Consider the following 26,943-nt stretch of genomic DNA (forward strand, 5'->3'; position numbering starts at 1 on the left):
TTGACTTTTAAAGGGGTTAAATTCGGGCGTGGTACTGGGGTGCTCTCGGGGAGGTTTCCCTTACCTCTCCCGGTGAGGCTACTTAACCTCACCAGCACTCCAACGCTGCCCACACTTTCCTACCCGGTCCCAATGGGCACGGGCCAATCGGCTCGTTCCTTCCCAGCGGCAGGGTGGAACCTCGAGCCTGGACTTCGGAGACCCGCCCCCTGTACGTGGCGTGCGTGCATGGCGATACGCGACGCGGGCCGGTTTCTCCAGCGTGTGGCGCCCCCTGGTGGTAGCCGGGCTTCGATGCCACGGCCTGACCGGAGTGTCCGCCATGGAGTCGCAGAAAGAGGCGCGAATACTCCAGGAGCCCGTGGCGCGGCCTCCTGGGGCCTCAAGGTCTCAGACGCCGAACGCCAAAGAGCGGCAGGAGGGCGGCCCAGTGCCGGCGGCGGCTGCCCTGGGTGCAGAGGCGGACGACGACAGTGCGGACCGGCTGTGGGAGCTGCCGGTGGAGCCGGCCAAACGGAGGCCCGAATGCAGCCGCTGCAGGTGACCGCGGGGCCGGGGGCGGGGACTGCAGCTGGCAGCGGCCTTTGGAGGAGGCTGCGGCGCCCCCTGCCGGGGTATCGGCGGCTCGGGCAGCTCTGCGCTTAGGTTGGCGGAGTTGGCGGGTGCACGTTGGAAATCTCGGAAATGCCGGGCACAGCTACCTAGTAAGAAGCCCTTTTTCCAGGTTCATGATTATTTAACCTTACTTCCTGCAATATATTGAGCGTGTCATGGAATGAGCAGACATCATTTCTGTTTCCAAGAAACTTAAGCGTCCGATAGGGAAATAAGGGGTGATGACAATAATACTTGTAGTATAGTTACAGTCATACTTAAGTGGCATAGTCGTATCACAGTTAAAACACATAAAGTGGATTGAAGGAGAGAGACAGTCTCCTTTGCCTATCCTACCAGAACTCTAAATATAGGGCCTTTTCAGGTCTTCATTCTAGGCTCTCTTCTAACCCTACAGACGTCCCACTGGTAATTTTTAAAATCAGTTTTCATGGTAATTTATCATCTATATCCCAATGTGTCTCAGACCTTTATTCTGAGCACCAGATCTGTGCATTAATTTATCAGGTGTTTATTGAGTGCTTTGATAATCACTGACAATGCAATGGAGTCCGTGTCTTTATGTATTATTCTCTTACTGAATACGGATAATAAACCAGCAAACAAGCTATCCAATATGTAATTACAAACTGGGAAAAAAACAATGAAGGAAAGGAATGGGATGCTCTTATAAAAAATAGCTAGATCGTGTCGTGAACTATCTCTGAGATTTGAAAGATGAGAAGATTCCAGCCTGGGGAAAAGCATTCCAAGAAGGGGAACAGAAGGACTGAATATGGTTGAAGGTCTTTACTGCTTGAGTACTTGGAGTTTGTTACTTTGGACATTTTGACCTTTTCCTAGGGCTCTATTGTAAGACTTAAGAGGAAAGGATCTTAAATATAGAATGTTTTTATATTTTCTAAGTATACTATGTATAGTTGACCTCTGAGGAGGATGGAAAATTTGTGATTAGAAGGCACTGTGAATTTGAACATAGGGGTTTGTGAATGTAATTAATTTAAACAAGTTGTCTCAGGGGGTTATGGGAAACATTTAAAAGTGTTTGGAGGAGTCTCAATAGGATACTGAAAGAATAAATCAAAGGCTAAATTACTGTGCTAGCTTTATTATGTAGTTTTTAGTCTGTTCAGAATTGTTAATTATAAATATATAGTTAAAAATCTGTTTAGCAGAGATTTATTTTATGATGCTTTCTAAAAAATAAAAATGACTTGCTGAATTTTGTCTTTTTTTCAGTTACATTTAGTTAATACCTTAGGATTACAATTTTTCCCAACATTTCTGCACTTCGCTTATTTCTGGTGAAATTTGCTACCTGTGAAAAGCTCTCCTCCCTCTTGGCATGCTATGCATTTTATTTGCTTTAATTAGGTAGAATATAATTCTAGAATTATGGAGAATATTTAGGTGTTGTCAATAAGGCAGAAATGAATTGATGGCTTTTTATATTTTATTTCATTAGGTTATTAGAGTTCTACTAGTACCCTGCGTGAACTTCTTTACGTTTATGCTTAAAATAGTTTTAAAAATGCATTCTTAGATTTGATTGATCATTGAGTCACAGTTATTTGACTATTTACTTAAACTATATTCATTTCTCTGAACACATTACTACAAATGTCATAGCCTAAGGGAGTTCCAGAAATTAGGTTTGTTCAGGAAGTGCAAACTCAGCAGAATCTTGCTTGTTAGAAATATAACATATCTTCAATATGAATGGAATATTCTTTAAAAGATCCCAAACTTGTAGTTTATTATTGCAGGATATAGGTTCTATAAATGTATTCTGTCCTCTATGTATATCTTGTTTACAAAACCTGCCTGTATTCCATTTACCTCTTAGAATACCTTTCCTATCCCCCATTCCTGAACATATAACATTATTTTTTTTTCAGATAAAGACAAAGCCTTGGTTGATCTCCGCAGTGTATGTATCATTAGCGTTATTTGAGATAAAATAAGAAGGATGAGGGTCATGGGACATAGTAGGTGCACAAAAGATTTGTTGAACTACTTGGTAAAATTCAGTTGTTCAACAAATATTTTTGGAGACCCTACTTCCATACAGTGTGATAGACTATGAAATACAAAGATGAAAAAGAGATGACTTCAGTTCTCCTGTAGATCAGGACCTAGTGGAAAGTGGCATATCTATTTAAATGGGGAGCCCTCAGATTAAAAATCCGATGATGTAGGGCAGCTTTTTCAAATTATAGGTAATGAACCACAGTGAAACTTTTGTTATATGCATCCTTGTACGTAGTAGAGAATGTATTCAAAAAGAGTTTGACAAACATCAAATTTTTGAGGCGCTGAAGAAAACAGCAAAAAGTGTTTTCTGAATTTTTCAAAGTAAAAGCATTTGCAAAATAACTTTGTTCAGGTTAAAATCATTTTGCTAATTTAAACATCTTATTTAAATTATATGACCTCAGATTGGAAAGATTTAAACACTTTTTATATGTGTTTGATATCCTTTGGCAGTCTTCGAAATTAGGCTGTCATGGAGTAAGAGTCAAAAGACGAAAGGGTGCATGTTCACCAAGTAGTGCTTCTGAGATTTTACTAGAGTCTTTAATTTTGTTAGGAAATAAAATGTAATGTTCGTGTGTATATGTATGTATATATGTGTATATATGTAAAATGCACGTAAGCGTGTGGTCTTTTTCTTGTTGAATTCTACACTATCAGCTTCTTTCTTAGATGTGTATATGTGAGGTGTTATAGGAACATATAAAAAGGTGCTACTAACCCTAAGTTTGTGTGGTGGAGATGAGGAAAAGATCTGGGAGATCTTAGAAGTGACATGTAAGCTGAGACTGAAGGACATAACAAAATATTTAACCTGGATTCTAATATTTAGGATTAATTAGGGAAGAGACTGGCTGGGGGAGGGCTTGAGGGAGGAAAAAGTGAGCTCTGGTTGAGGGAACAGTATGTATGAGAGTTTAGGGCATAGAATGTATAGTGTATTTGGAGAGTTTGGGAGAAGGGATGGAGTGGTGAAAGACAAGGCTGCAGAGATTAGTAGTGGTTGCCTCAGAAAGGGCAAAATAAACTATGTCAGGGAGTTTGGGCCTAATACTCTATAACCCAACAAGCCAGCCACAGTAATATTTTTATATTTGAAAGGTGGTGACAAGTTTGACTTTTGTAGGTGACTTTTGCTGTATAATTTATACTTTTTCATTTTATAAAAAAAGCAACTGGATGGTGATAAAAGGATACAAGCTTGACTGGGAAGAATTAGGGCCTCATTCCAGAAATATTTTAGGCATCTTAATTGTACTTTTGTATCTTCTGCAGATACTGCTATGCATTTGAGGATGAGTCATAAATGACTTGCAAATCATTGGTCATAGGAATAATAGAATAATGTCTAAAAACAGTGTGTTTTAAATCCCGTTTAAGGGAAGAAACAGCAGGGAGAGCATGCACACAAACTGAATCAGATAGACCCTGAGATGGAAGTTTTTGTGTCTCGAGTGTTTTCTTTTCAAAAGTAACAAGCTGTAAGAATTATAATAAACCATTTCTACATATTTAACACCCTTTTACTAAACACCAGCCATCTACCAGGCATATACTAGGCCTAGGTATTTTATATATGATAATATTTTATTTAGTTCTTGTTTAGATTGCTGCTGCTTTTTTTTTTTTTTTTTTTTTTTTTTTTTGAAACAGAGTCTTGCTCTGTCACCCAGGGTGGATTGCAGTGGTGCAATCTCGGCTCACTGTAACCTCCACCTCCCAGGTTCAAGCCATTCTCCTGCCTCAGCCTCTGGAGTAGCTGGGACTACAGGTGCCCGCCACCATGCCTGGCTAAGTTTTTTTTTTTAAGACAGAGTTTTGCTCTTGTTTCCCAGACTGCACTGCAATGGCGTGATCTCAGCTCACTGTAACCCCTGTCTCCTAGGTTCAAGCGATTCTCCTGCCTCAGCCTCCTGAGTAGCTGGGATTGCAGGCATGCACCACCATGCCTGACTAATTTTGTATTTTTAGTAGAGACGGGGTTTTTCCATGTTGGTCAGGCTGGTCTCGAACTTCTGACCTCAGGTGACCCGCCTGCCTTGGCCTCTCAAAGTGCTGGTATTATAGGCGTAAGCCACCGCGCCCAGCCTAGGTTTTGTATTTTTAGTAGAAGCAGGGTTTCCGCCCTGTTGGTCAGGCTGGTATCAAACTCCTGACCTCAGGTCATCAGCCTGCCTTAGCTTCCCAAAGTACTGGGATTATAGGTGAGAGCCACTGTGCCTGGCTACTGTTTGCTTTTAAATGATGAGGAAATAGAGGTAACAAGCAAGTAGCAGAATTGGGTCTCTAGCTCCAGTCCACTTGGCTCCCTAGCTCATGCAAGTACTTGATCTCACTCCAGGCTCCTTGCTGAAGAAGCATTAAGATTTTGTTTGTACAGTAGGTATTGTCACCAGTTGAAATGGCATCACTAACACTGCAAGATTTTCAGGCTTTTTAAGTTAGTAACAGGATGCTGAGTTTTAGTATTTTCTCTGGCTTTTTAATTCCACATGTCATAACCTTTTCCTTATTCTTTAGGCTTGGATATTCTGGAGGAAAAAGTGATGGAGGGAACATCATAAGAGAGAAAGATAAAGTCAGGGAAGGAGAGAGAGAAGGGAAGACTGCAGGTGTTTAAGAAGAATGCACGAGCCACAAACTGGCAGTCTACAGATGTTTTGCTTTGAACTGTGTTTTATCAGCTTTTAAATTAGTTGCTAATAGTTCAAAATCAAGATGTTTTATATAAAAATTCAGATTTCTGGCTTTTGTTGACAGTGGAAAGATCTGACAGCTTCAGAGACTACCTTCCTGAACAGTATTTGGTTAAGCTCAGTATTATTGGCTGTGCCCTTATATTGGGCATGATCTCTCCAGGTCACCATAGCTCCTAGTCATTCCTGCTGAACTCATTAGTGGTTAACTGCTGGCCCCTCATAGGCATTTATGTTTTGATTCTGGGTCTCCTGTACATCATCGTGGTTGTCTGACTGAGCAACTGGTAAATCGGTCTTCAAATTTGGTGGGAAAAGTGAAAAGCGGTAATTCCCAGGGTAGTTAATGTAGAATAACTGAAACTGTTGAATCAGTATCATCACTTAGAAAACAAACTATTTTGGGCTGGGCGCAGTGGCTCATGCTTGTAATCCCAGCACTTTGGGTGGTTGAGGTGGGTGGATCACGAGGTCAGGAGATCGAGACCAGCCTGACCAACATGGTGAAACCCCGTCTCTACTTAAAATACAAACAAATTAGCTAGGTTTGGTGGTGAGCACCTATAATCCCAGCTACTTGGGAGGCTGAGGCAGAAGAATCTCTTGAACCTGGGAGGCGGAGGTTGCAGTGAGCCGAGATTGCACCACTGCACTCCACCCTAGGTGACAGAGTGAGACTGCGTCTCAAGGAAAAAAAAAAAGAAAAAAGAAAACTGTTTTGGTAAATTTAAAATAGGCTAGATTATTGATGATTTTTAGGGTAAAAATTTGGATATTCTGAAGCTTAATTTTTGTACATATTAAAGATATATTCTCAAGAGAAAATTATTACATTAATTTGTTCTTTCCTGTTGGTATAGAAAATATGTTCTTTGAAATAGTTCATTCGTAATATATGTGGAAAGCTAACTGATTTACAAATCACTGTGCAGGCTAATTGTATGTCCAAAGTTGAGCAAAGGTGTTATATGTCAAGAGGGAATTTTTTCATAACCTTAATTAAGTCTTCAAAGAGGAATGGCCAGTTTTAAAAACCACATTAGAGCTTTCTAAGTGTCTGATTTATTTTCCCTAGGAAAAATAGGAATTATATTTTTACCCTCTGATAGGTAGAAGTTTTCTTCAAAGACCGTAAAAGCACATTAATTCCTTGAGTTCATTTGCCCAAAATTAATAATTCATAGTTTCTATTAGGGCTTATGTAGTTAGAGAATATATTCAGAAATAGTCTTGCCTAAAATTTGGTATCACTTGAAAAGAGTTCACAGTACTTTTACATTTCTATTTAATACATGAGACAACCTTATGATTTAAATAGTGTTATTCCGTTTTATAGACTCTTACAGTCAGATGGCTAATAAGAGGCAGAGCTGCTTTAGCGTTCATCTTTTTATTGCTATACCACGTAATAATGAATTATACTTAAATGAGCAGTATGACTGCATTTGTTTTCTTGCATATAATAAGTATTTACATGAGGGGTTTCTTTGCCTTCTTCTAATCTAAAGATTTTTTTCCTTTACCTTTGGTCATAGGTATTTTTAATTATTTTGAGATGAGCAATTTTTAAATTATTGTAGTTTTTAAAGTCAAGCCTGTATCTCCTGAATTCTTTATCTGTCTGTGATGAAATTCTCATTTCTATTGCTGGCTTTTCACTTTTATGTTAGAAAGGCAGATTTGGGAAGGCTGAGGTGGGAGGATCATTTGAGCCCAGGAGTTCGAGGCTGCAGTAAGGTAAGAAGGTGCCACTGCACTCTTGCCTGGGTGACGGAGTAAGACCCCATCTCTTAAAGAGAGAGAGAGAAGTTGGATTTTTTTTTTTTCTGCTGAGTTTATTGTTTGTTTGCTTGTTTTTCTTTTTTTCTTTTTTCTTTTTTTTTTTTTTTTGAGACGGAGTCTTGCTCTGTGCCCCAGGCTGGAGTGCAGTGGCGCGATCTCGGCTCACTGCAAGCTCCGCCCCCCCGGGTTCACGCCATTCTCCTGCCTCAGCCTCCCGAGTAGCTGGGACTACAGGCGCCTGCCACCTCGCCCGGCTAATTTTTTTGTATTTTTAGTAGAGACGGGGTTTCACCGTGTTAGCCAGGATGGTCTCGATCTCCTGACCTCGTGATCCGCCCGTCTCGGCCTCCCAAAGTGCTGGGATTACAGGCTTGAGCCACCGCGCCCGGCCTGTTTTTCATTTTTCACTATTGGAAACCTAGTTGAAAAGTTATGTATTGAGCCTGTTGACTTTGCAAAGAGTAGAGAAATTGACCTGATACAAATGTCTCTGATCTGTTTGTTTATGTAGACAAGTTATTTGACAGTCTAATTCTTTTTTTAAAAATTGTGGTAACATTTACACAACATAATATTTATCATTGTAACCATTTAAGTGTACAGTTTAGTTACATTAATATATAATGTTGTGGCCGGGCGTGGTGGCTCAAGCCTGTAATCCCAGCACTTTGGGAGGCCGAGGCGGGCGGATCACGAGGTCAGGAGATCGAGACCATCCTGGCTGACACGGTGAAACCCCGTCTCTACTAAAAAATACAAAAAACTAGCCGGGTGAGGTGGCGGGCGCCTGTAGTCCCAGCTACTGGGGAGGCTGAGGCAGGAGAATGGCGTGAACGCGGGAGGCAGAGCTTGCAGTGAGCCGAGATCTGGCCATTGCACTCCAGCCTGGGCAACAGAGCGAGACTCCGTCTCAAAAAAAAAAAAAAAAAAAAAAATATATATATATATATATATATATATATATATAATGTTGTATAGCCATCACCACGATTTATACTCCAACCTTTTTCATCATCCCAACATAAACTCTGTCCGTTAAACTATAATTTCCTATTCTTCCCTCCCGTCAGTCCCTGGTAACCTCTATTCTGCTTTTTGTTTCTATGAATTTAACTGGAATCATATATTTGTCTATCTGTGTCTGGCTAATTTCATCTAGCATAATGTTTTCAAGGTCCATCCATGTTGTAGCAATGAATGAAAATTTCACTTAATTCTGTGGGTGAATTGTATGTATTAAACCTCATTTTGTTGATCTATTATCCATTCCTCTGTTGATGAATACTTGGGTTGCTTTTACCTTTTGGCTATTGTCAATATTGATGCAATGAACGTTGGTATACAAATAATCTGCTCTAGTTCCTGCTCTCAGGTTTTTTAAAATATATATTTTAGGTTGGTGCAAAAGCAATTGTGGTTTTTGCCATTACTATCTAGGAGTGGAATTGCTGGGTCATATGGTTTTACGTTTAACTTTTTGAGGAATTGTAAGCTATTTTCCACAGTAGCTGCACCATCTACATTCCCACCAGCAATGTATGCACCTTCTGTTTTTTCCACATTCCTGCCAACACTTACTATTATCCATTTTATTATGCCCATCTTAGGAGGCATGAAGTGATATTTCATTGTGGTTTTGATTTATATTTTGCTGACTAATAATGTTGAACATGTCATGCTTTCGGCCATTTGCATATCTTCTTTGGAAAAATGTCTGTTAAGTTCTTTTGGCAGGCGAATTGTAATGAGTGGGCTCTAAAGTTAGGCTGCCTGGGTTTAAATCCTGGCTCTGTGACATTGAACAACAAGTTACTGAACATCTTTGTATTTCACCTTTGCCAAATGTAAAAGTGAGACAATAATAGTTATCTCTACCTCACAGTGTTCTTAAGAGGATCAAATCATTTAATACAATAGAGCGCTTAGAACAGTGCCTTTTGTATAGTAAATGCTCAATAAATGTTAGTTACATTTAATTTTAGGAATCTGAGAATGCTTTGCCTTGACTTATGAAAGAAAAGTGAATTCTGGTTAACATGTAAAATATGTTTTCTAAAGCTTCAGAACTTTTTTGTGGTAAAATACATAAAACATCCAATTTACCATTTTAACCATTAGAAAATATATTAATTTTGAAATGAAGTATGAGATGATTAAAGAAGAAAGAAAATATAAGATATTGTTCAGTAGTGATAAGAACACAACTGAATTGGTTTTGTTTTACCAACTTTGCACTAATCAACTGTGCAACTTTGGGTGAAGTACTTGAATTCTTGGTGCTTTTGTTTATCTGTAACAAATAGCCTACTTTATAGGATCAGATTAATGTACATGAAAGCAATTAATGCAGGAAGTATGCATAACTTTTACGAGGTAATGTAACGGTTAATACCTATCTTTGGAAGATGATGTTGTTTTTTTAAGTTTTTTTATTTTTATTTTATTTTTTGTTTGGTTTTATAAGTAAACTTATCTCATTATAATTGCTCTTGTGGCAAAAGTCATGACACTGTCCTGAAAGCAAGTTGCCTTGTAATGAGATCTTTGTGGTATTTAAGTACAGTCTTCCCTTGCCATAGGAGAGTAATTTGTTCCTGAGTCACTCCACATTCACCCCTAGTAGAGTGAATTCTGGAAAGCACAATTGTCTTTGAAATTGATGATACACAGTTACCTAAGTAGTTAACAAAGCATATATATGATACTTAATGTGCTTGAAATTGAATCTTTTAATGCAAACCCCCAGAATAACTCACTGAAAAAAATGCAATAATTACCATTGCTGTAGCAAACCATGAATTCTTTGAGAGAACCTGATGTAATATATATCAATTATATAGTGGCAATGATGACACCATTACTATTATATTAGTCCGTTTTCATGCTGCTGATAAAGGCATACCGGAGACTGGGCAATTTACAAAGAAAGAGGTTTAATGGACTTACAGTTCCACGTGGCTAGGGAAGCCTCACAATCATGGCAGAAGGCAAGGGGGAGCAAGTCCCGTCTTACATGGATGGCAACAGGCAAAGAGAGAATAAGGAAGAAGCAAAAGCAGAAACCCCTGACAAAACCATCAGATCTCATGAGACTTACTACCATGAGAACAATATGAGGGAAACTGCCCCGATGATTCACTTATCTCCCACGGGCACTCCCACAACATGTGGGAATTATGGGAGTACAATTGAAGATGACATTTGGGTGGGACACAGAGCCAAACCATATCAACTATTATATTATTATTATTATTTTTGACATGGAGAGTTAGTATTTGGCTACTGATTGATTTTATTCTTAACTTTTAGTTTTGAAGTAGTTTTAGGCTTACTGAAAGTTGTAAAAATTGTACTGAGAGTTCCTGTATATCTTTTACCCAATAACTCAATATGGTTATTATACATAACCATAGTACTGTATAGAACTATAAGGGCCTGAGAATTTATCTTATTTGCAAGTGGACAAGTTAGCCTGTCACAGTTTCATGGACGCTGGCAAAAGACATGAAATTCCTGGGCCAAAGACAAAGGACTTTATTACTCAAGGCACAATAGGGAATATGACCTTCATGTTTGTGTTGTTTGCCTTGTTCTCCCCTCCTACTCCAACCCCTACAGGGATTTCATAGATAATTAGGTAGATGCTGTGCACATAGTGGGTTTGCATCCTGGCTGAAGGACCTTGAACTTAGTGTGTTCCTGAATTTTTTAATAATGAGTTGCAAGTAAACCTGCTCTTTTTCCAGAGGGAGAACTTACCTGTCTTCCAAGGCTATTCACCATGTAGATACCTTTGAAAAGATGGTCTAGAACAAAAGGTTTTTGTCTCACTCACAAAACATACAGAAATGTAAGAGACCCATGGAGAATTACCTCCAAAGTTCAGTTACCAAAATGAAGAAATGAACATTGGTACAGTACTATTTTTCTTTTCAACTTTTAAGTTCCAAGGTACGTGTGCAGGATGTGCAGGTTTGTTACATAGGTAACATGTGCCATGGTGCTGCACACATCAACCCATCCCCTAGGTATTAAGCCCAGCATCCATTAGCTATTCTTCCTGATGCTCTCCCGCCCCCTGCTCTCCTGACAGGCCCCAATATGTGTTATTCCCCATGATGTGTCTGTATGTTCTCATAAGGGAGAACATGCGGTGTTTTGTTTTCTGTTCCTGCATTAGTTTGCTGAGGATAAAGCATCTAGCTTCATCCATGTCCCAGTAAAGGACATAATCTCATTCCTTTTTATGGCTGCATAGTATTCCATGGTGTATATGTGCCACATTTTCTTTATCCAGTCTATTATTGATGGGCATGTGGGTTGATTCCATGTCTTTGCTATTGTGAACTGTGCTGCAGTGAACATACACGTGCATATATCTTTATAACAGAATGATTTATATTCCTTTGGAAATATACCCAGTAATGGGACTGTTAGGTCACATGATATTTCTGCTTCTGGATCTTTGAGGAATTGCCCCATTGTCTTCCACAATGGTTGAACTAATTTATACTCCCACCAACAGTATAGAAGTGTTCTTTTTTCTCCACAACCTCACCAGCATCTGTTGTTTCTTGACCTTTTATTTATTGTTATTTATTTATTTACTTATTTATTTATTTGGGGGGATGGAGTCTTGCTCTGTTGCCCAGGCTGGAGTGCAGTGCACGATCTTGGCTCACTGCCAGTTCTGCCTCCCAGGTTCACGCTATTCTCCTGCCTCAGCCTCCTGAGTAGCTGGGACTACAGGCGCCCACCACCACGCCTGGGTTTCACTGTGTTAGCCAGGATGGTCTCGATATCCTGACCTTGTGATCCACCCTCCTCGGCCTCCCAAAGTGCTGGGATTACAGGCATGAGCCACCATTCTCAGCCTCTGTTTTTTATTTTTTGAGATGGAGTCTCACCCTGTCACCCAGGCTGGAGTGCAGTGATGTGATCTTGGCTCACTGCAACCTCTGTCTTCCTAGCCTAAGCTATCCTTCTGGTTCAGCCTCCCAAGTAGCTGGGACTACAGGTGTGCAGCACCACACCTGGCTAATTTTTTATTTTTTTGTTGGAGATGGGGTTTCACCATATTGCCCAGGCTGATCTCTAACTCCTGACCTCAAGTGATCCACCCTCCTTGGCCTCCCAAAGTGCTGGGATTACAGGTGTGAGCCATTGTCCCTGGCCATTTCTTGACATTTTAATAGTCACCATTCTTACTGGCATGAGATGGTATCTCACTGTGGTTTTTATTTGAATTTCCATAATCAGTGATGTTGAGCTTTGTTTTGTATGTGTGTTGGCCACATGAATGTCTTCTTTTGAGAAGAGTCTGTTCATGTCCTTTGCCCACTTCTTAATGGGGTTGTTAGTTTTTTTCTTATATATTCGTTTAAAATTCCTTGTGGACTCTGGATATTAAACCTTTGTCAGATGGATAGATTGCCCAGCTTTTCTCCCATTCTGTAGGTTGTCTGTTCACTCTGATGATAGTTTCTTTTGCTGTGCAGAGGTCTTTAGTTTAATTAGATCCCATTTATCAATTTTTGCTTTTGTTGCAAAATTGCTTTTGATGTTTTTGTCATGAAATCTTTGCCCATGCAAACGTCCTGAATGGTATTGCCTAGATTTTCTTCTAGGGTTTTTGGGTTTTACATTTACGTCTTTAATCCACCTTGAGTTAGTTTTTGTATAAGGTGTAAGGAAGAGGTCCAGTTTCAACTTTCTGCTGCATATGGCTAGTCAGTTCTCCCACCACCACTTAAAAAAAAGTTTTTAAAAAAAAAAAAAAAAAAAAAAGGTGAGAAATCGTTTCCCCATTGCTTGTTTTTGTCAGGCTTGTAGAAGATCAGATGGTTGTAGTTGTGTAGTCTTATTTCTGAGTTCTTTATTCTGTTCCATTAGTCTATGTGTCTGGTTTTGTACCAGTACCATGCTGTTTTAATTACTGTAGTATTGTAGTATAGTTTGAAATCAGGTAGTATAATGCCTCTCCAGTTTAGTTCTTTTCCTTAGGATTGTCTTGGCTATTTGGGTTCTTTTTTGGTTCCATATGAATTTTAAAATAGTTTTTCCTAATTTTATGAAGAATGTCAATGGTAGTTTAATTGGAATAGCATTGAATCTATAAATTGGGCAGTATGGCCATTTTCACAATATTGATTCTTCCTATCCATGAGCATGGAATGTTTTCCCATTTGTTTGTGTCCTCTCTGATTTCCTTGATTTGTAGTTCTTCTTGAAGAGGTCCTTCACTTCTTTGTTAGCTGTATTTCTAGGCATTTTATTCTGTTTGTAGCAATTGTGAATGGGAGTTCATTCATGATTTAGCTCTCTGCTGGCCTGTTGTTGGTACGTAGGAATGCTTGTGATTTTTGCACATTGATTTTATATCCTGAGACTTTGCTGAAGTTGCTGACCAGCTTAAGAAGCTTTTGGGTTGCGAGGATGGTGTTTTCTAAATACGGGTTTATGTATTCTGCAAACAAAGATAATTTGATTTCCTTTCTTCCTATGTGAGTATACTTTATTTCTTTCTCCTGCCTGATTGCCCTTGCCAGAACTTCCAATACTATGTTGAATAGAGTGGTGAGAGAGGGCATCCTTGCCTTGTGCCCGTTTTCAAAGGGAATGCTTCCAGCTTTTATGGAGTCTCTCTGTTGACCAGGCTGGAGTGCAGTGGCGCGGTCTTGGCTCACTGCAAGCTCCGCCTCCTGCGTTCATGCCATTCTCCTGCCTCAGCCTTCCAAGTAGCTGGGACTACAGGCGCCTGCCACCAGGCCTGTTCAGTATGGTATTGGCTGTGGGTTTGTCATATGTGGCTGTTATTATTCAGAGGTATGTTCCTTCAGTATCTAGTTTATTGAGAGTTTTTAACGTAAAGGGATGTTGCCTGTGATTCCAGCACTTTGTGAGGCTGACGTGGGCAGATCGCCTGAGGTCAGGAGTTCGAGACCAGCCTGGACCACATGATGAAATCTGTCTCTACTAAAAATACAAAAATTACCTGGGTGTGGTGGTGCACGCCTGTAGTCCCAGCTATGCGGGAGCCTGAGGCAGGAGGATCGCTTGAACCTGGGAAGTGGGGGTCGCAGTGAGCTGAGATTGCACCAATGCACTCCAGCCTCGGAGTCAGAGCAAAACTCCCTCTCAAAAAAAAAAAAAAAAAAAAAAAATATATATATATATATATATATGTGTGTGTGTGTATATATGTTGAGTTTTATTGAAGGCCTTTTCTGCATCTGTTGAGATAATCATGTGGGTTTTTTTTTTTTTTTTTAAGTATACTTTAAGTTCTGGGATACATGTGCAGAACGTGCAGGTTTGTTACATAAGTATACATGTGCCATGTTGGTTTGCTGCACCCGCCAACCTGTCATCTACATTAGGTATTTCTCCTAATGCTATCCCTCCCCTGGCCCTCTACCCCATGACAGGCCCCAGTGTGTGATGTTCCTCTCACTGTGTTCATGTGTTCTCATTGTTCCACTCCCACTTATGAGTGAGAATATGCGGTGTTTGGTTTTCTGTTCCTGTGTTAGTTTGCTGAGTATGATGGTTTCCAGCTTCATCCATGTCCCTGCAAAGGACATGAACTCATCCTTTTTTATGGCTGCATAGTTTTCCATGGTGTATATGTGCCCCATTTTCTTTATGCAGTGTATCATTGATGGGCATTTGGATCGGTCCCACGTCTTTGCTGTTGTGAAAAGTGCCGCAATAAACATACGTGTACATGTGTCTTTATAGTAGAATGATTTATAATCCTTTGGGTTTATACCCAGTAATGGAATTGCTAGATCAAATGATATTTCTAGTTGTGGATCCTTGAGGAATTACCACACTGTCTTCGACAATAGTTGAACTAATTTACACTCTCACCAACAGTGTAAAAGCGTTCCTGTTTCTCCACATCCTCTCCAGCATCTGTTGTTTCTGACTTTTTAATGATCACCATTCTAACTAGTGTGAGATGGTATCTCATTGTGGTTTTGATTTGCATTTCTCTAATGACCAGTCATAATGAGCTTTTTTTCATATGTTTGTTGGCTGCATAAATGTCTTCTTTTGAGAAGTGTCTGTTCATATCCTTTGCCCAGTTTTGATAGGGTTGTTTGTTTTTTTTCTTGTAAATTTGTTTAAGTTCCTTGTAGATTCTGGATATTAGCCCTTGTCAGATGGATAGATTGCAAAAATTTTCTCCCATTCTGTAGGTTTCCTGTTTACTCTGATGATAGTTTCTTTTGCTGTGCAGAAGCTTGAAGGGGGCCAGCCGCTCCACACCTGTGGGTATTTCTCATCAGGTGGGACGAGAGACTGAGAAAAGAAATAAGACACAGAGACAAAGTATAGAGAAAGAACAGTGGGCCCAGGAGACGAGCGCTCAGCATATGGAGGTCCCGCACTGGTGCCAGCCTCTGAGATCCCTCAGTATGTATTGATCATTATTTTTACTCTCTTAGTGAGGGGAGTGTAGCAGGGCAACAGGTGGGGAGAAGGTCAGCGGGAAACATGTGAGCAAAGGAATCTGTATCTTGAATAAGTTCAAGGAAAGGTACTGTGCCCCGATATACATGTAGGCTAGATTTATGTTTCTCTTTACCCAAACATCTCAGTGTAGCAAAGAGCAACAGAGCAGTATTGCTGCCAGCATATCTCGCCTCCAGCCCCAGGGCGGTTTTCTCCTATCTCAGAATAGAATGAATGGGAATGGTCAGCTTTACATGGAGACATTCCATTCCATCAGTGTGTTGTATTCAGGAGGCCCATCTCACATGCAAAGACACACATAGGCTCAAAATAAGGGATGGAGGAAGATTTACGAAGCAAATGGAAAGGAAAAAAAAAAAAAGCAGGGGTTGCAATCCTAGTTTCTGATAAAACAGACTGTAAGTTTCTGATAAAACAGACATAAAAAAAAAAACCAACAAACATAAAAAAAAAAAAAAAAAAGACAAACAAGGATGTTATATAATGGCAAAGGGATCAAAGCAACAAGAAGAGTTAACTATCCTAAACATGTATGCACACAATACAGGAGCACCCAAGATTCATAAAGCAAGGCCTTAGAATCATGTGGTTTTTGTCTTTGGTTTTGTTTATGTGGTGAATTACATTGATGGATTTGTGTATGTTGAACCAACCTTGGATCCCAGGGATGAAGCCCACTTGATCATGACAGATAAGCTTTTTGATGTGCTGCTGGAATCGGTTTGCCAGTATTTTATTGAGGATTTTTGCATTGATGTTCATCAGGGACATTGGAGGGCAGTTTTTTTTGTATCTCTGCCAGGTTTTGGTATCAGGATGATGCTGGCTTCATGAAATGACTTAGGGAGGAGTTCCTTCTTTTCAATTGTTTGGAATAGTTTCTGTAGAAATGGTACCAGCTCGTCTTTGTACTCTGGTAGAATTTAGCTGTCAATTTGTCCTGTCCTGGGCTTTTTTTGGGGGCTGATAGGTTATTTAATTACTGCCTCGGTTTCAGAACTCATTATTGGTCTATTCAAGTATTCAGTTTCTTCCTGGTTCAGTCTTGGCAGGGCGTATATGTGTCTAGGAATTTATCCATTTCTCCTAGATTTTCTAGTTTATGTGCATAGAGGTGTTTATAGTATTCTTTGTTGATTGTATTTCTGTGTGGTCAGTGGTGATATCCCCCTTATCATTTCTGATTGTGTCCATGTGATTCTTCCGTCTTTTCTTCTTTATTAGTCTACCTAGCAGCTATTTATTATTATTTTTTTTCCAAAAAGACCCAGCTCCTGGATTTGTTGATTTTTTGAAGGGGTTGTCATGTCTCTATCTCCTTTAGTTCTCCTCTGATCTTGGTTATTTCTTGAATTCTGCTAACTTTGGAGTTTGTTTGCTCTTGTTTCTCTAGTTCTTTTAGTTGAGATGTTAGGTTGTTGATTTGAGATCTTACTAGCTTTTTGATGTGTGTTACAGAGATTCTGGTGCATTGCCTCTTTGTTCTCATTAGTTTTAAAGAACTTCTTGATTTCTGCCTTAATTTCATAATTTACCCGGGAGTCATTCAGGAACAGGTTGTTCAATTTCCATGTAGTTGTGTAGTTTTGAGTAAGCTTCTTAATCTTGAGTTCTAATTTGATTGCACTGTGGTCTGAGAGACCATTTGTTATCATTTCAGTTCTTTTGCATTTGCTGAGGAGTGATTTACTTCTAATTATGTTATGAATTTTTGAGTAAGTGCCATGTGGCAAGGAGAAAAATGTATATTTTGTTATTTTTGGATGGAGAGTTCTGTAGATGTCTATCAGGTCTGCTTGATCCAGAGCTGAGTTCAGGTCCTGAATATCTTTGTTAATTTTCTGTCTTGATGATCTGTCTAATATTGTCAGTGGGATGTTAAAGTCTCTCACTATTATTGTGTGGGAGTCTGAGTCTCTTTGTAGATCTCTAAGAACTTGCTTTATGAATCTAGGTGCTACTCTATTGGGTGCATATATATTTAGGATAGTTAGCGCTCCTTGTTGAATTAAACCCTTTACCATATATAATGCCCTTCTTTGTCTTTTTTGATCTTTGTTGGTTTAAAGTCTGTTTTGTCAGAAACTAGAATTGTGACCCCTGCTTTTTTCTGTTTTCCATTTGCTTGGTAAATTTTCCTTCATCCCTTTGTTTTGGGCCTATATGTGTCTTTGCATGTGAGATGGGTCTCTTGAAGATAGCATCCAGATGGATCTTGACTATCCAGCTTGCCATTCTGTGTCTTTTAGTTAGGGCATTTAGGCCATTTACACTTAAGGTTAATATTGTTATGTGTGAATTTGATCCTGTCATCATGAAGCTAGCTGGTTTTTTTGCAGACTTGTTTATGTGGTTGCTTCATTGTATCACTGATTTGTGTACTTCAGTGGATTTCTGTAGTGGTTGGTAATGATTTTTCCTTTCCATATTTAGTGTTTCCTTCAGGAGCTCTTGAAAGGCAGGCCTAGTGGTGATGAAGTCCCTCAGCATTTGCTTGTCTGAAAAGGATCTTATTTCTCCTTTGCTTATTAAGCTTAGTTTGGCCAGATATGAAATTCTGGGTTGGAAGTTCTTTTAAGAATGTTGAATATTGGCCCCTAATCTCTTCTGGCTTGTAGGGTTTCCACTGAGGGTTCTGCTTTTGGTCTGATGGACTTCTTTTTGTAGGTGACCTGGCCTTTCTCTCTGGCTGCCCTTAACATTTTTTCTTTCATTTTGACCTTGGAGAATCTGATGATTACATGTCTTGGGGTTGATCTTCTCGTAGAGTATCTTACTGGGGTTCCCTGAATTTCCTGAATTTGAAGGTTGGCTTGTCTTGCTAGGTTGAGGAAGTTCTCCTGGATGAGATCCTGAAGTACGTTTTCCAGCTTGTTTCCAATTTCCCTGTCTCTTTCAGGTACCCCAGTCAGTTGTAGGTTCGGTCCTTTTCCACAATCCCGTATTTCTCAGAGGTTTTGTTTATTGTCTTTATTTTTTCCTTTTTTCTTTTTCTGAGACAGTCTCGCTCTGTCGCCCAGGCTAGAGTGCCATGGTGCAATCTTGGTTCACCGCAATCTCTGCCTCCCGGGTTCAAGTGATTCTTGTGCCTCACCCTCCTGAGTAGCTGGAATTATAGGTGCATGCCACCATGCTTGGCTACTTTTTGTATTTTTAGTAGAGACAGGGTTTTGCCATGTTGGCCAGGCCGGTCTTGAACTCCTGACCTCAGGTGATCTGCCTGCCTTGGCCTCCCAAAGTGCTGGGATTGCAGGCGTGAGCCACTGTACTCAGTCTCATTCTTTTTTCTCTATTCTTGTCTTCCTGTACTATTTTGGAAAGATAGTCTTCCAGCTCTGAGATTCTTTCCTCTGCTTGGTCTACTTTGCTATTGATACTTGTGATTGCATTGTGAATTTCTTATATTGTGTTTTTCAGCTCCATCAGGTCATTTATGTTCCTCTCTAAACTGGCTATTCTCATTATTACCTCCTGTGTTGTTTTATCATGATTCTAAGCTTCTTTGCATTGGGTCAGAACGTGCTCCTTTAGCTCAGCGAAGATTTTTATTACCCATTTTCTGAAACCTACTTCTGTCAATTCATTCATCTCAGCCTCAGCCCAGTTCTGTACCCATGCTGAAGAGTCATCTGGAGGAGAAAAGGCACTCTGGATTTTTGAGTTTTCAGCATTTTTGCATTGATTCTTTCTCATCTTTGTGGGCTTATCTACCTTCTATCTTTGAGGTTGCTGACCTTTGAATGGTGTTTTTGTGGGGTCTTTGTTGTTGTTGTAGTTATTGCTTTCTGTTTGTTTGTTTTTATTTTAACAGGCCACTCTTCCCTAGGGCTGCCGTGGTTTGCTGGGGTTCCATTCCAGACCCTAGTCTCCTTGGTCCTCCCACACCTGGAGATATTACCAGTGAAGGCTGCGAAACAGCAAAGATGCCTGCTCTTTCTTCTTGGAGCTTTGTCCCGGAGCGCACTGACTGGATGTTGGCCTGAATGCTCCTGTAGAAGGTGTCTGGAGCCCCCTACTGGGAGTTCTCACCCAGTCAGGAGGAACAGGATCAGGGACCCACTTAAAGAAGCAGTCTAGCTGCCCTTTGGCTGAGTGGGTGTGCTGTGCTGAGGGGAATCCTCCTTGTGCACACTGCCTGGACTCTCCAGAGCCAGCAGGCTGGAAAGACTAAGTTGGCTGAACTGCAAATACAGTCACCGCTTCTCCCCCTGCCCTGCCCTCCACCCCCTTTTGGTGGCTCAGTCCCAGGGAGTGATCAGAGATCTGTTCATATAACTCTGGCTAGTGTAGCTGAAATTCCTGCAGGGAGGCCCCACCTAGTGAGGAGGGATGAAGCAGGGTCCCACTTAGAGAAACAGTCTGACCACAGTCTGCTGTGTTATGGAAAACTCCTCCCATTCCAGACCTCCTGGACTCCCCAGAGGAGCTGGCAGGCTAGAACCACAGAGATGGCAGCTGCCTCCGCCCTCAAGCCCCCCAGGAACTTGGTTCATTTCAGACAGTCTCCAGCCTCCTGCCACTGGCCAGCTGGAATTCCAAGCCAGTGGTTGTTAACATGTGAGGTGCCATGGGAATGGGGCCTGCAGAACGATGCTGCTCGGCCCCCTGGATTCAGCCCCTTTCCTAGGGGAAGGCATGGATGGATTTCTCGCCTTGCTGGAATTCCCAGGGCCAGAGTATGCAAAATTCCTGGGTCTCTCTGCATGCCTGAGCCACTCTGCTGAGACTTCACACAGCGTTATGCTGTGGACCCAAGGTCCTGGTGGTGTGGGCTCACGAGGGGATCTCCTGATCTGCAGGTTGCAAAGATCCATGGGAAAAACATGGTTTCCTGGGTGGGGTCACACACTCACTGCCTCCCTTGGCTGGGGGTAGGGCCTCCCCTGGCTTCAGGAGGGGCCATCTCCCCACCCTGCTTTTCCTCACTCTCTGTGGGTTGAGCCATCCACCTAGTGAGTCCCAGTGTGAGAACCTGGATACCTCAGTTGAAGTTTCAGAATTTCATTTGCTGTTTTCATTCTTCTCTGTGATAGCCACTGACTGTAGCTGCTTCTGGTACAGTTTTGTTAACTATGTTCAGAATTCACCAGTTTTTCCACTCAAGTTCATTTTTTCTGGTCCAGGATCCAACTCAGCATCCCACATTGCAATAATTGTCATGTCTTGTTAGTTCTCTTTAGTTTGTGATGATTCCTTAGGTTTTTCTTTTTTTTTTCACGGTCTTGGTACTTTTGGAGAATACTGGTCAGTTATTTTGTAGAATCTCTCTCAAGTTGGGTTTGACTTATGATTTTTCATGATTAGAGCAAGGTTATACATTTTTGGTAAGACTAGCTACATGTTCCCTTTTTAGCAAATATCATATCAGAGGTACGTGATATCAATATGCATTATTCTTGGTGAAATTAACATAGGTCATTTGGTTAATGTGGTCTCTGCTGTGTTTTTCTACTATGTAATTACTCCTCTTCCCTTTGTAGTTAATAAATATCTTGGGGAGGAATTTACTTTGAGACTTCGCAAATATACTGTTTCTGCTCAAATTTTTGCCCACTGATTTTAGTAACCATCTTGTCTGCAACAATTATGGCTGTGGTGCTCTGATAATGATTTTCTGTTTTCCCCATTCTTTCTACATTTATTGATTGGAATGTTTCTTATGGAAGAGCTATGTCTTTTTCTCCTCTTTTATTTATTTAATTACTTGCTTATATCTGTACGGAGTTATGGATATTTATTTTATTACTGGATTATAATCCAATACTAGTTTTATTTATTTGACTGCTCAAATTGTTCCCTCCTGGGTCATTGAGAACTCTTTCAGGTTAGTTCTTGGAACCTTTTGACATGCTTATCCTTTTTTGAGAACTTTCTTACTTTCTGACACTGTAAGAGGGTCCAGGCTTATCTTATATTTTCCCTGCCCCAGCCCTAGAATGAACCACTTTTTCAGGAAGCCCTGGTTTATTGCAAAATGATGTTCAAAACCAAGATCCAGGTGCTCAGTGTGCTCATTGCTACTGAGATGTTTATCTTATTAGTGGATAGATCTAGGATTTCTGTGTATATACTAACCCATGCATATACCTATATCTATTTCTAAATCTATATGTACACATACACATGTATAAAGAAACCATGAGTTTCATCCAATACCACAGGGTTCATTCTAGCCTTCTTCTTTACTCTAATTGTAGTTTATTTCGTTGACAATAAGAAATCTGACTCTCTTTATCTACAACATGTTTGCTTATTTGTTCAACCGTAATCTACACATATAGTTGTTTTGGAATTGCTAACCCATACTTCTGTTACTATTTGACTTTTTATTGTTTTTTTTTTTTTGAAATGGAGGTACTGATTGACTTTTTTTTTTTTTTTTTGAGATGGAGTCCTCCTCTGTTGCCCAGCTGGAGTGCAGTGGCACAATCTTGGCTCACTGCAGCCTCCACCTCTCAGGTTCAAGAGATTCTTCTGCCTTAGCCTCCCGAGTAACTGAGACTTACAGGCACCTGCCACCATGCCCGGCTAATTTTTGTATTTTTGGTAGAGACAGGGTTTCACTACAGTGGCCAAGGTGGTCTTGAGCTCCTGACCTCAAGTGATCCTCCTACTTTAACCTCCTAAAGTGCTGGGATTACAGGTGTGAGCCACTGTGCCTGGCCTCTGATTGACTTTTAATTTGTAATTCTGGAGAACTGTTAGGAAAAGCAACATACCAGGAGATGGATTTTGATAGTGATAACTTTTATCAGTTTAATTAACTTAGGTATCATTCCTATCAACTTTTCCTTGTATAATTACTATTTTATTACTTTGCCTCATGTAAAGTACTAAAGATATTTAAGACTGGCATTATAGCATATCATCAACTAATTCACCTGAGTATGATCATAAGAAAATATTAAACATCTTTTCTGGTGAAAAGATCTGAAAACCACAGATTGTTGGAGTAACTTTGAGGTGACATCTATTCAATGTTTCTTAAAAATGTATTTTTTTCTGAACACAAAAGAGGTGTATTTTCAGAAGAAAAAGTCACACATTACAGAAATAAATGAAACATACAGAAATTCCTCATAACCCTTTATGACAACCACTGCGCACCCACATATACCAGATAACTGTTCAATGCTTTTTTAAACTTGAACATTTCATCATATTTTTTGAGGTTTACTTTTGTAAATTTGCCAAAATGATAGAGAAACGGCCAAATCCCACGTCTGGGAAAACTGATACAGACGTTAGGCGAAATGGTGGGATTTTGATACTATTAAGGTATTTTTCTGGCCACGGTACTAGGCAATGCGTGACTGCACCCAAACCATAGCTGGTATCTTTATGAGTTTCCCGAGAGAAGTACTGGTATGTGCATAATGCCCAGTGACAAGTGAAAAACAAGGAATTAGGAGATACTTCTTCCCGGCATCTCTTTCAGCCACCAAATGACCACAGCTTGGTGCCTTATATGAAGTATAATTTGGAACCAGTCTCATCCTGCAGTCATATCTCATTAATGAGTAAACACATCTCAGATGTTTCATTCTGCAATTTTTTTTTTTTTTTTGAGATGGAGTCTAGCTCTGTTGCCCAGGCTGGAGTGCAGTGGTGCAATCTCGGCTCACCGCAACCTTCGCAAGCTCCACCTCCTGAGTTCAAGTGATTCTCCTGCCTCAACCTCCCAGGTAGCTGGAATTACAAGTGTGAGTCAGCACGCCTGGCTAATTTTTGTATTTTTAGTAGAGATGAGGTTTCACCATGTTGGCCAGGCTGGTCTTGAACACCCAACCTCAAGTGATCCACACGCTTCGGCCTCCCAAAGTACTGGGATTACAGGTGTGAGCCACTGCACCTGGCCTACGAATGCTTATTGTGTGTCTTCTTTCACCAAGTTAGGTACTAGGGGTATTAAAATGAATGAAAGTTGGTTATTACCATAAGGAACTTTAAGGGGAGAAACACAGATAAGTCAATAATTGTAATATAACATGAATAGTGTGGTTTAGGAGTGCAGAGGTGGGAGGGACCCCTGCTTGGAACTTGACAGGGGAGAGGGTATTTAAACTACCCTTTAGTACCTGGCTTTTCTCTGTGCCATCACTTGACAATGAATTTTTTCAGTCCTGTGCTTATTGAAGTAGTTTTCCAAACTGCATTTTGTCATCTGTTCAATTCCCTTTTAATGAATTTCTTTATATTTTTAACATGTCTGTCTGCTCATTTTATTCCTTTCCTGGAGAACTTCAATGCTTGTATTTTAGGTAAAGAAAGGAGTTCAGAATCTTTTATGTAACATCCATGTCCTGCAGGTCAGTCCTCAGCCTGTCCACTCATCTCTTCCTCCTTCACACACCCCTTTCTTCAGCTGCACTGAATTGCTCCCCCAAAACAGGTGCTTTTTAATGTTTGGCTCTATGCCTTTGTTCTGTTATTCTTTCCCTGGGAAAAGCTCCTCCCTCATCTCTGCTGTCTGCAATCGTACTCTATTTCAAGGTCCAGCTCAAGTTCCATTTCTTATGGAAACCATTTCTTATCTTTCTAGCTATCTCCCACGTTTGAATAGTTTCTTCTTCTAACTCCTCACTTTGTCTTTTTTCTCTACTATATTGTTAGCTTCCTGTGGGCCAGCCTCTTCATATTTCTTCTGGTATCTTTAACCACATATCCTTAATTACTTTTAGTCATTTTATACTGAGGAATTTTATGAATGTTTTGGCTTTAACCTTTTGCTTCTGGATCCTCTTTAGACCCTCAGGTTTGTTTATGTATCTCCAAATGTTTTAATTCTAGTGCTAGGTCTTCTGGGATCTAGGGCAGCTAGATAGAGCTGTGTGTTAAAACTTTTCATTGAACATTAACTGCTTATATGGACTCGGTCAAATGTATTGATTAAAGGCATACATTTTGGAATCAGACAGAACCATGCTATAGCCCCAACTCTGTTTTCTCTTGAAAAAGTTACTTAACCCTTCTAAGCCTTAGTTTCATCATCTTTAAGTTAGGCTAAAAATACTACCCCCTGCTGTCAGGTTTTGTGAGAATCAAATAAAGTATTTAGCATAGTGCCTAAAATATTAAATTGTGCATTAAATGTTAAATTCTTTTTCTTTACCTGTCCCTTCTCTTCCTCTCCCTTCTCCTTTTCCTCCCCTCTTTTATTTTTACTCCCTTATTCCACTTCCTTTTTATTCTCCATGAAATATCATTACTGTTTATGAAATTAGTCTGGTTTGCTAATATCCAGCTTCTTTTAGGGTTTTTTTTTTAGCTTCAGAAGTTATGGGCAAATTAATAATTTTCCATGTGTTAATGCTGCAGGTCACCATAAATAAATTGCCTCGTGATGGGAATTTTGTCATTCTGGTACTTTCAGTAGTACTCAATTCTTAGCTGTATATAGGTGTTGCATTGATGAAAACCACTTTTTTAGGGGGAAGGCATCAAAATCAGTGGCTTATTTGTGGCACTATTGTATTATCTTATATAGTAATGTAATACTAATCTAAATGTTAATATATTTTATCTAATTTATAGCATGGAATTTCTTTTTTGAGATGGAGTTTCGCTCTTGTTGCCCAGGCTGGAGTGCAATGGCGCGATCTCAGCTCACCACAACCTCTGCCTCCCAGGTTCAAGCAATTCTGCTGCCTAAGCCTCCTGAATAGCTGGGATTACAGGCATACACCACCATGTACAGCTAATTTTGTTTTGTTTTCTTTTTTTTAGACGGAGTCTTGCTCTGTCACTCAGGCTGGAGTGCAGTGGCACGATCTCGGCTCACTGCAAGCTCCGCCTCCCGGGTTCACGCCACTCTCCTGCCTTAACCTCCCGAGTAGCTGGGACTACAGGCGCCCACCACCACACCCAGCTAATTTTTTTTGTATTTTTAGTAGAGATGGGATTTCGCCATGTTGAGGCTGGTCTCGAACTCCTGACCTCAGGTGATCTGCCCGCCTTGGCCTCCCAAAGTGCTGGGATTACAGGTGTGAGCCACCGCGCCCGGCAGCAAAGAAAAATTTTAACTCTCAAAATCAGTGGCTTATTTGTAGCACTATTGTATTCTCTTATGTAGTAATGTAATACTAACCTAAATCTTAATATATTTTCTTTACTTTGTAGCAGAGAAAATTTTTAGCTCTCTTTTTGCTTTTTTGAGAAAATGGACATTGATGTAAAATGAGGACGTATGCTCCCCCCAATAAAGCAAGTATACAAAAATCTGTGTTTTAAAATATAGACAGTTTTTAGGTAAGAGAAGGAGATGAGAGAATAGGCAAAATAGTTGTGTTTCCTGATAACATTGTCTTCTCATTCTATTCTGTGCAGAAGTTTCTCTACCTTAACCTTTGATTCCTGCTTGTAAGGATGGGTGTTCACGCAGCCAGTGAATAAGGAGCAGAGGATTCTGCTACATGAGGACCTGGAGGCTCAGATAGAGTAAATCATGTGGACATTCTTTATTTGTCTAGTCATTATTTATTCAATATCTAGTACCCAGTAAATGCACAGCTGGGATCATACAAAAATGATTAAGAAATTGTTTCCTTTAAACATGTAGTGAATTAAGTTTGAGAGAAAACATGTCTAAGTAATATTTAAGACAAACTGTGGAAACATAAAATAATAGTTTGCAGAGGAAAGAGTGATTAAATTCATTTGCTGTTAAGAAAGCTGTTTGCTATATTTTATATTTGTTTATATTTCTTTTTTTTTTTTTTTTTTTTTGAGACGGAGTCTCACTCGTAGCCCAGGCTGGAGTGCAGTGGCCAGATCTCAGCTCACTGCAAGCTCCGCCTCCCGGGTTCCCGCCATTCTCCTGCCTCAGCCTCCCGAGTAGCTGGGACCACAGGCGCCGCCACCTCGCCCGGCTAATTTTTTGTGTTTTTTTTTTTTTTTTAGTAGAGACGGGGTTTCGCCGTGTTAGCCAGGATGGTCTCGATCTCCTGACCTTGTGATCCGCCCGTCTCGGCCTCCCAAAGTGCTGGGATTACAGGCTTGAGCCACCGCGCCCGGCCATTTGTTTATATTTCTATAAAAAGAAAGGAAGTAAATAATAGGTTAACTGAACTCTCAGTCTTAGTTGATCCATAACTGGCATCACAGTTTTAGTAGGTGCTTTTCTAGCTGCTGTACATATTTATCTCTCTAGACATGAGACTTTTGTTTTCTAGGCATCTGGCCTCTTGGAAGCTTTCTTAATTATAACACTCCCTAAAACTTTCTTTTTTTTTTTTTTTTTTTTTTGAGACGGAGTCTCGCTCTGTCGCCCAGCCCAGGCTGGAGTGCAGTGGCGCGATCTCGGCTCACTGCAAGCTCCGCCTCCCGGGTTCACGCC

General features: G+C 40.3%; 1 protein-coding gene across 8 annotated transcripts in view; it reads left to right on the forward strand.

Annotated features, from left to right (window-relative positions):
• Nucleotides 1-213: 213 nt before the first annotated feature.
• Nucleotides 214-26,943, forward strand: part of LOC105500020 (DTW domain containing 2) — a 474,953-nt gene continuing 448,223 nt past the window's right edge. For 3 of the 8 annotated variants that reach the window (XR_011624755.1, XR_011624756.1, XR_011624757.1), the window contains exon 1: nt 215-540. Coding sequence is in view for 4 of the 8 variants with exons in the window: in XM_071098565.1 (XP_070954666.1) it covers nt 323-540 (218 nt within the window). In the remaining 4 variants the exon portion in view is untranslated. Of the gene's footprint in view, nt 541-560; nt 705-26,943 lie in introns of those variants that run through there. The other 5 variants (XR_011624753.1, XM_071098565.1, XM_071098564.1 and 2 more) reach the window with 4 other exon arrangements.

This window comes from Macaca nemestrina, chromosome 6 (assembly GCF_043159975.1).
Source record: "Macaca nemestrina isolate mMacNem1 chromosome 6, mMacNem.hap1, whole genome shotgun sequence".
Classification (NCBI taxonomy): domain Eukaryota; kingdom Metazoa; phylum Chordata; class Mammalia; order Primates; family Cercopithecidae; genus Macaca; species Macaca nemestrina.